Source organism: Sinocyclocheilus anshuiensis, unplaced genomic scaffold, assembly GCF_001515605.1.
Source record: "Sinocyclocheilus anshuiensis isolate Anshui unplaced genomic scaffold, SAMN03320099.WGS_v1.1 scaffold186, whole genome shotgun sequence".
In the NCBI taxonomy this organism is placed as follows: Eukaryota; Metazoa; Chordata; class Actinopteri; order Cypriniformes; family Cyprinidae; genus Sinocyclocheilus; species Sinocyclocheilus anshuiensis.
The window spans coordinates 335,838-345,576 of record NW_015542355.1 but is presented as its reverse complement, the minus strand read 5'-3'; the positions used below and the strand labels follow the sequence as shown (position 1 = coordinate 345,576).

Sequence of the window (9,739 nt, the reverse complement as noted above, 5' to 3'; positions counted from 1 at the left end):
CGAAATGGTAATAGCGTGTTGTCTCGCTATTATCCCCCCCCCCCCTTACCCCTAATGACTATGGGTCTGAAGACCACAATTTGGAGATAGTTTTGCAAATGGCTAATTCAAACATATGAAATAGGTTCAAACTACAACCTAATGTGCTCCTAGCATCATTGGATGAAAAGATCTCATTAAAATAATTAGAAGAGTGCCTCTTTGTTGTGTGCCTCTGAATAGTACAAGATGCTCTTCACATCCCATGATGCTAAATACAAGGCTGTCTGGATGCATAGCACTTCAGCCAATGAGGGCAAAAGGGCAATGAATGGCTCTGTAATGATTCCACTGATATGGTCTTGAGAATGCGCTGTGGGTTTGCAGCTGTGACGGGGTCTTTAACATGCAAAGTCTCTCTTGTGCTAATATAAATGTGTCAGAATTAAATCCAATAATAGGAAACATGGTCTATTGTTTTCAGCTCATTTCATTCTGAATACGAGACTTGAGTCTCTTTAAAGACAATGCGTGCGGTTAAGAGGATGTAAACTAAATGGGTAGTTATTAGCTTCAACGATATTATGCCAAATATTGCTGCACGCCATTCATTTGCAGGATTTCATTCTTGAGCATGAAAATATGATGAGAGAGCTGCTTCGTTTCGACAATAAAGTCTTTGTCGAGGTTCGCCATAGCTATTATGAAAAACTATGCATAGGGTTAAGTACCTATCTAGTATGCAAAAAATTAAAACAAACGGCTCTCGTTTTTATCCCGAGGCAGATTTTGAGTGGCGTACACAACAGTTAGGCTGGAGATGAAGGAGTGGAGACAGATGCTGTGATCCACACTTCAGATTCCAGCAATCTGTGTTTCAGAAGCACAGAGAGCTCATCCATTCACTGGTAACAAAGCAACTGCTTTTTAACAGACTGCTGAATGAGACCTTATTGTGGTAACGTCCTGCAAACTAAAATTCTAATTTCCCCTAAATGGGGGTACTTGTTTGGAAAGTACAAACATTAGTGGATATTTCGGCTCAATTAAAATGCAAGCGCAAACATCATTTTCAAAGACTGTCATTGTATCTATTAGATGTGAATAAAAGCTGTCAGTCATCTAGGTTGTTTGCAGAGCAGCTAAACACAAAAAGCTCATAGTCATTTTGTTGGTGATGTATTTAAGTCAGTGTTTTCAGGTATTGCCAATTCAGTCTACTTCAGGAACAGAAGCAAAACCTGAAATACAAAACAGAGGGGCATTCAATAAAAATAGGAAAAGTCAGTGAATGCTTGCCTGCATTGCCTTTTTAGACACTGTAATACATGTTACTTATATAAAATGACATAAGCCTAGTTATGTAGCAGATGACAGACACCATAAATGGGACAGGTATGATCCTGGTATGTTTATTGCTTGGCTTAATCTTCTGTACTTCAACCTCTGAGTTACACCTAGATACAGGTGTTTACATTAAGGCATCTGACAGTAAATATTAGATATGCAACTTAAGCAAAAGGTAACTTCATTATGACCATAGACTGACTCGACCATACAGACGTTATTAGCTTGCTCTCTTAAGTGTTTCTGCTTGTAAACTGAGAAAAAAAAAAAAGAACTCAACACAGAGTGCTTGACAAATAGTTAATTATAAACACACTTTAGATGTATGACACCTCTACACGAGCATTTAAGAGTCATAAGGATGTTAGTATATCTCAAAATACAGCACCGAACAACCATCTGTAATTGCTTAATTAACATTAAGAATGTGTATGGGTTATCATTCCTTTTCAACTTTAGATAGTTCACCCAAAAATGAAAACTGTCATTATTTACTCACCCTGATGTGGTTCAAAATATTTGTATGACTTTTTTTTCTATGTGAAACACAAAAGACGTTGAAAATCACTAGTAACCAAACAATTTTGTTGCTATTGACTTCCACTGTGTGGACAAAAGAAAAAAAAGTACGGAGACATTTATCAAAATATTTTAATTTGTGTTCCACAGAAGAAAAAGAAAGTAGCCGATTTTGGGATGACATGAGGTAGAGTAAATGATGACAGAATTTTAATTTTTGGGTGAACTATTTAAATTGTAGCAGATATTCAGTGTTGACTTGCAATTAATATGAAGACATTAACCATCTGTATAATTAAAATAGTTTTAAAAATAGTTTTAGATGAAATAAAGCATTTGACATCACAGGAGGAGACTGATGTCACTGCCTGAAACGCCACGTCAACTACTCAATTACTGCTGGTTGCATGAGACTAGTAGGGATGGGCGATACCCCTTATTTTGTTTTTGATACGATACCGATATTTTTCAAGGCAGTATCGTCGATATCGATACCGATTCGATACTTCTGCACTAAACTTTTAAATTATGAAATGTATTAAATTACTAAGAGTAAAATGGGTAATGAAAACCAGTTAACTTTATGTTTAAAACGCATTTTAACCCATTTAATCCCAAATTTTTCCCAGACATGAAAATATCCAAATGATGCGTCATTAGTAACCCTTTGAAATAATCAATTTTATTTTTTTATTTTTCTTGGAAAAGTGTGTGAAAAATTTTATTTTATGGTCAGTCACAACTGTAACCGGTGGGATAATGTGTATACTGAATTAACATATTTCTGCAGACGTTCAATTTAAATAATTGTAATTGCACAAACTATGTAGGCTACAATTTCAATTTGTTTATTGTGAAATAACTCAAACATTTATGTTTTTATTTCTGTTCTCTGATAAGCGTTGTTCAGGGCTGCCATTCCCAAAAGCTTTAATGCTTTCTTATGATACTTTTGGGAAACGCAGCCGTTTGAATGAATGCACTGTCCGCAGTGAGTGAATGCTCTCTGTGTTTGATTGGTTCTGTCTTGCAACATTTGCGTGTGTTCAGATGAGCAGGAAAATAGTTCTATCCTACACAATTACTCGCTAACAAAGGTTATTCGTCCAATTCAATGCATATTGTACGCATTATTATTATTGTTATTTTTGTTAAATAAACAAAACCACTGGTAAATAAAGCGCACCTTAGTATCGATATTTTTTGTTTGAGTATCGATACTTTCGATACTCGCGTCAGTCGCGATATATCGATACGCCCATCCCTAGAGACTAGTCCCATATGGTAGGGAAATAGCCAACTGTTATCTTACCTCAGAGGGTCATGTTGTCCTTTCACTTGTCTTGGTTTCAGATCCAGACTATCATAAACATCAAGATTCTCTGGTTCCTCAATGTTAGTCTTATCATGTTGTTTGGGTTTAACGGCAGAGATGAGGTCAATTCGCATCTGGGGCTCTCGCTGGTACTCCTCTTGCACCAAACTCTCAGTATCGGACTCTAAGGAGTCCCACATTAGCGGTAAAGCGGGCACATTATTCCTTGGACTAGTCATTGTTCATGTTGAATCTGACTTTTGTCTGTTCCAGCGCCTCAGGCCCGTTCTGCTCGTGATGGCGTTGTTGTTCTGACTTCTGAGACGATCGACTTCAGGGCTTAATATCACAGAATCAACATTAAGGAGTGGTGAAAACACATTTTAATTTAGCTAGCGACGTTACTGAGCGTTAGTTCACTCGGTTGTTGACTGACTTTCCAAATCAGCTGTGTAACTTACGCTGTAATGTAAACGCCGAAATAATGTAAAACGTTGCTACAGCATCAAAACATTACCTCGTACACAAATCCATTGATTTGCTTCAGATTTAAGGATTTTTTTTACCTGCTATAAACATCGAAAGATGAGCCGTTCATTGTCAAGGAACGTTTCGTTTGCTAAACTGTTGCCGTGGAAACAAGCATGCGCAGAACTATTCCTTGCCCTTCAGACGGACACAAAAGCATTGAACCGTTGCGAACGACTTAAGATGTAGGAGGCCACTACGTATTTCTCATAATTGTTAGCGTTCAGTAAGAATTTTTTGTATGTAAATCATGTGTACATATACAAGAACTTTTAAAGTAATACTATTCTCATGGTGCATTGACGTTATGACGTCCAGTGGAGTAAAAAGCTTTTAAGCAATTTTAACCATTCAGGCTGAGGTTTACTGTAAAAACAGTGGATGATTAGCTTTGACACTTACTTTATATATGACCTGTCATTACAAAGCCAAAATGGCTGAAGCAAAAAGCTAAATTATGATGCACTGGATAGATTTAAATACATTACCCTAAGGACAGTGACACATTCTTGATATTTAGAGGTTAAATAATTTAAAAAGGTCAAACTCCAAACTTTCTGGTAAAAAAACAAAACCAAACAGAAAAACAGACAGAGGCAGTACTGGGAATAGGTCACCATTTTATTCACTTCCTTCAAAACATTGAGGCAGTTGGAAAAGGCTTATGAAATTCACATTTCACAAGTCAATAAATAGGTTGTGCAATCTAGGTAGAAAATCTGTTCCCTGTGATCTGGAAATGTGACCCGTTAATACCCTTTTTTTTTTTTTAAATTACAACCATCTCTCTGCAAGTTGAAGTCATCCAAAACTTCCACAAAAGTAACAATTTTAGAGGAGTCCAACTATAGAGGGCAACAGTAAACATTGCTACGGAGGTAGCGTAGTGGCTTTGGAATGGCTTAGTCGACCTCCTCAATGGTTGGGCCGGAGGATCCACCTCCTGGAGCAGAGCCGGCTCCTGGGAAGCCACCGGGCATACCATCAGGCATTCCACCTGGCATGCCTCCAGCACTCTGGTACAGCTTGGTGATGATGGGGTTGCATACCTTCTCCAGCTCCTTCTGCTGGTGCTCAAACTCCTCTTTCTCAGCAGTCTGAAAGTTTTCAAACACAGACGTCAAGTCACCGAGTTTGCCAGTGCAAGCTTGTAAAAGTAATCCAAAAGCCACTTGATTGGCCAAATGTCTAAACTGATAGCAAACTTACCTGGTTCTTGTCAAGCCAACTGATGACTTCATTGCACTTGTCAAGGATCTTCTGCTTGTCCTCATCACTGATCTTGCCCTTCAGTTTCTCATCCTCAACAGTGGACTTCATGTTGAAGGAGTAGGACTCCAGACCATTCTTGACAGACACCTTGTCACGCTGCACATCATCCTCAGCCTTGTACTTCTCTGCCTCCTGCACCATGCGCTCAATGTCCTCCTTGCTGAGACGACCTGAAATGGACTTCCAGTTAACCTCTAAAGTGGCCACCACAAAGTCTTTACATAATTAGGTGCAGAGGAGAGAAGACTTACCCTTGTCGTTGGTGATGGTGATTTTGTTCTCCTTGCCAGTGCTCTTATCCACAGCTGAAACATTCATGATGCCATTCGCATCAATGTCAAAGGTGACCTCAATCTGGGGAACACCACGAGGTGCAGGGGGGATTCCAGTAAGCTCAAACTTGCCCAGCAAGTTGTTATCCTTGGTCATTGCACGCTCACCCTCATAGACCTGAAAAGGGGGTAATTAAAACAAGATAGCATTGTTTAAAGTAATCGACGAGACATTGGGTGGGATAAAAGACTAAACTCCTAATAGAACTACTTCGTACCCACCTGAATAAGCACACCAGGCTGGTTGTCGGAGTAGGTGGTGAAAGTCTGAGTCTGTTTGGTTGGAATGGTGGTATTACGCTTGATGAGGACGGTCATGACTCCACCAGCGGTCTCAATTCCAAGGGACAGAGGAGTGACATCTAGCAGCAGCAAGTCCTGAACGTTCTCAGACTTATCACCAGAGAGGATGGCAGCCTGGACAGCTGAAACAGAAGAGTGAGAAATAAGAACCTTGGGCAAATTGAGATGGTCAGATAGCAATGACAGCAGTCGCTCAGACATCCAAGGAAGGTTCTTGGGCCATCTTTGGTCTTTCAACCTCTGGTGGAAACTACGAATGGCAAGGAATCAACTTCATCATAGCAAACGACAAAAATCACAGGATTAAAACAAATCACCCACCTGCTCCATAGGCCACAGCCTCATCAGGGTTGATGCTCTTGTTGAGCTCCTTGCCGTTAAAGTAGTCTTGGAGCAGCTTCTGGATTTTGGGAATGCGAGTGGAGCCACCAACCAGGACAATGTCGTGGATCTGAGCCTTGTCCATCTTGGCATCACGAAGGGACTTCTCTACTGGGTCCAAGGTTCCACGGAAGAGGTCAGCGTTGAGCTCCTCAAAACGGGCCCTTGTGATGGAGGTATAGAAATCGATACCCTCATAGAGGGAGTCGATCTCAATACTGGCCTGAGTGCTGGATGATAGGGTACGCTTGGCCCTCTCACAGGCGGTGCGGAGACGGCGAACGGCTCTCTTGTTGTCACTGATGTCCTTCTTGTGCTTGCGCTTGAACTCTGTGATGAAGTGGTTCACCATGCGGTTGTCAAAGTCTTCTCCACCCAAGTGAGTGTCTCCAGCAGTAGATTTTACCTCAAAGATGCCATCCTCAATGGTGAGGATAGACACATCGAAAGTGCCACCACCAAGATCGAAGATAAGAACATTCCTCTCAGCACCAACCTGAAAAGAAGAATTAAGAGCATAAGTATTTGCATGTACATTAATTAATTGTATGACACTCAATTTCACTCAGACATCCAAGGAAGGTGCTTGGGCCATCTTTGGTTTTACAACCTCTGGTGGAAACTACGAATGGCAAGGAATCAACTTCATCACAGCAAAACTAAAGCGTCAAAAAAAAAAAAAAAAACCTGAAAGATGCAAGTTTTTCAAACCTTTTTGTCCAGACCATAAGCAATAGCAGCAGCAGTTGGTTCATTGATGATACGCAGAACATTCAAGCCAGAGATGGTTCCAGCATCCTTGGTGGCCTGTCGCTGAGAATCGTTGAAGTAGGCAGGCACTGTGACGACGGCGTTGGAAACAGTCTGCAAAGAGTGTGCAAATTAGATCCCAACTGCCACTTGGAACTAAAGGCAACAATACATATAATAATAATAAACTACAGTATAGTGCATGTCGCTCAGACATCCAAGGAAGGTGCTTGGGCCATCTTTGGTTTTTCAACCTCTGGTGGAAACTACGAATGGCAAGGAATCAACTTCATCATAGCGAAGCACATAGTCAAATGGGAGTTCAATAGAGCGACCCCAGAAACAGCTGATTGATCACTCACCTTTCCCAGGTAGGCCTCAGCAATTTCCTTCATCTTGGTGAGGACCATGGAGGAAATCTCTTCAGGGTAGAACGACTTGGTCTCACCCTTGTAATCAACCTGGACCTTGGGACGGGTATTGTCATTGATGACATTAAAAGGCCAGTGCTTCATGTCAGACTGAACAACACCATCATCAAACCTGCGGCCAATCAGACGTTTGGCATCTATTGGAGAACAAGAAAAAAAAAAAGTTACAAGGTATATAGGGGTTTTAAGAAAAAAAAAAAAAAGTCAGGATTTCGCTCAGACATCCAAGGAAGGTGCTTGGGCCATCTTTGGTTTTTCAACCTCTGGTGGAAACTACGAATGGCAAGGAATCAACTTCATCATAGCGAATCACTTTTGGAATAAAAATGAATCGTATTAAATAATCACTTACCAAAGACTGTGTTGGTGGGGTTCATGGCGACCTGGTTTTTTGCAGCATCTCCAATCAACCTCTCAGAATCTGTGAAAGCTACATAGCTTGGAGTGGTCCGGTTTCCTTGGTCATTAGCGATGATTTCAACTTTTCCATGTTGGAAAACACCTACACAGGAGTAGGTGGTCCCGAGATCAATACCAACAGCTGGTCCCTTGGACATTGTGTCTATATAAAAAAATTAAAATAAAGAAAGGAAATTACATAATGAATTGAACGCTGTACACTGGCAAACAAAAGTAAAGGGATGCGTTCATTAGCTAATACAGTTGTGAAACCACAGAACACCAAGCCCTGGAGCACATGCGGATATGCGTCAGACCACGTGGTTCGAGCTTCTAACGTTACAAGATTCTATGGTGAATTTAAAATCAGACTGATCAAAATTAGTCAGATTCAACTTTTATAAACTTTCCTGTTATTGTGCTAAACGTGTCCGTGTACATTTTGAAAAAAATAAAACGATAAGCAGTATTATGTGACCAAAGCAACGCTGATCAACGCTTAAGGTCGGGTGAGGCGCGTGACAAGATCACGAGGTGCCGGTTGCGGTTTAAATTTAACCTATTGTTCTCTCGGGCATTTTGATTGTAGTGGCTATTATAAGAAATGTAATATGTCAGAGTTGATCGAAAAAACAAAAATGAAAACAAGAAAAGCAGTCTATGGAAGTGAAACAACTTTTAAAATTAAATAAAATAAATATGAATAACTGGAATCATTATGTAATGGTTCATTACATAAAAATATTCCACATGTATATAAAAAAAAAAGAAAAAGGAAATTCAGCTCTTTGTAATTAATGAAGTAACGATATACTACATGCAAGCAGAGAAGCAAATATTCAATATGAGATTATAAAGCCAATATAATAAAAAAAGATAGAACAAAGACCTTACCAAGTTGGAAATAGCCGAGATGGGTGAAGACGCCGGCTGAATAGCTGGAATGGCGACTAACTGCTGCCTCGCCTTGCTTAGTAGAGAGAACGGTCGAACGTTCCAGAACACTATATATTGCCGGTAGCCGAGCCAATGAAATTTCAGATGACTCAACTTCAGCCCGTAAGAACCAATGCAATACCGGAATATTTCGTTTAGCCACGCCCACTATGGGAAGAACCAAGGATATAACTGGTTGAAAAAAATTCAAACCATCCCCCACAAGTTTGCAGCAAACCGCTGTCAGTGCGGAACAGTGTCCTTTACATAGGAATGAAATCAGCCTGCACATTCACTGGAAATGCGTCGATGATACAGCAAAACAGAAATGTTTGATGAAAATATATCAAACCGTCGTTTAGTAGATTACACCATGACAAGCACATACAAATTGAAAACAACAAATGTAGCTCAAACAGCTCAGTGACCTTGGGTTGGAACTGTAAGGTCTTGCCTAGTGAAAAATATTAGTCATTACTTGAAAGAAATACCATTAGTTATACAGATCGAGAATGTTCTAGGTATTTTACAATACGTATAAATCACGTTGAAATATAATGATTTAAAAATTGTATTAGATTAAGGTGATAATACTGCTCCAATGTGCATCATGAAGAGCTTTGTGTTGAAGCACGAGGAGCTGATCACGCAGCGCCGAGGTGTGCCGACGAAACATGCTATCAGATTGTGCTACCAACAATATATTTTCATTGTTTTAAGGGTAAGTTTAGGGTAAGGGTAGGTATGGACGGGTAGGTTTAGGGTAGGGGTAGTTATGGACACATGAATAAGATGCTGGTAGCACAATCTAATAGGTAGCATGTTTCGCTATCGATTTGCGCTACCTATCTTTTTAATGGGAGGTAGCACAATCTGAGCGGGTAGCACAAATCGTCAGAACACCAGCTGAAACCTTTGAGGCAGAGTATTATTATTATTATTATTATTATTTATCCTGTTAAAGGGGAAAGAGATAAGAAAAAAAACGAAATTTCTAAGTAAAGGAAAGGGAACGAACCAGGAAATAAACTATGATTGCACAAAACGCCCAGCAGGGGGCGATACACACACAGAATACGAATCGCCAAAAAATAAGGAAGTAGAAAATGTGTCTGCAACATAATATGAAACGAAAGCCACTAAAGACAAAGGTCACATAGTAAGTGCTTTTCAGGCTTAAAAACGTTAATATTTAAAGACCACATGCGTTTTCGTTAAGCCCAAAACAATATTGAAGAGGAAGTGAC

At 39.9% G+C, this 9,739-nt stretch overlaps 2 protein-coding genes across 4 annotated transcripts in view; both read right to left on the bottom strand.

Annotated features, from left to right (window-relative positions):
• jhy (junctional cadherin complex regulator) overlaps positions 1-3,852 on the bottom strand; it is a 36,540-nt gene extending 32,688 nt beyond the window's left edge. Inside the window, exons 1-2 of one of the 3 annotated variants that reach the window (XM_016490362.1) lie at positions 3,727-3,852; positions 3,158-3,499 (exon numbers count right to left, since the gene is read on the bottom strand). In XM_016490362.1, the coding sequence (XP_016345848.1) occupies positions 3,158-3,399 (242 nt within the window). In that variant the 5' untranslated portion in view covers positions 3,400-3,499; positions 3,727-3,852. Of the gene's footprint in view, positions 1-3,157 lie in introns of all 3 variants that reach the window. The other 2 variants (XM_016490363.1, XM_016490364.1) reach the window with 2 other exon arrangements.
• A 439-nt stretch (positions 3,853-4,291) lies between these two features.
• LOC107691633 (heat shock cognate 71 kDa protein-like) lies at positions 4,292-8,799 on the bottom strand. The gene is made up of 10 exons (XM_016490358.1): positions 8,760-8,799; positions 8,451-8,660; positions 7,510-7,719; positions 7,089-7,294; positions 6,688-6,840; positions 5,917-6,472; positions 5,515-5,717; positions 5,212-5,410; positions 4,898-5,130; positions 4,292-4,785 (listed from the first exon to the last, which is right to left on the bottom strand). The coding sequence occupies exons 1-10, from the start codon at positions 8,782-8,784 to the stop codon at positions 4,591-4,593; spliced, it is 2,190 nt and encodes a 729-aa protein (XP_016345844.1). The 5' UTR covers positions 8,785-8,799; the 3' UTR covers positions 4,292-4,590.
• Between the last annotated feature and the right edge of the window lie 940 nt (positions 8,800-9,739).

Bases quoted from the DNA above. Each gene is read 5' to 3' on its own strand.
- LOC107691633 (XM_016490358.1), bottom strand. From the start codon at position 8,784: ATGTGCAGGCTGATTTCATTCCTAT. The intron at 7,720-8,450 runs GTAAGGTCTTTG...TTTTTTATATAG, and splicing joins TCTCGGCTATTTCCAACTTG to ACACAATGTCCAAGGGACCA. The intron at 5,411-5,514 runs GTGGGTACGAAG...CCCCCTTTTCAG, and splicing joins AGCCTGGTGTGCTTATTCAG to GTCTATGAGGGTGAGCGTGC.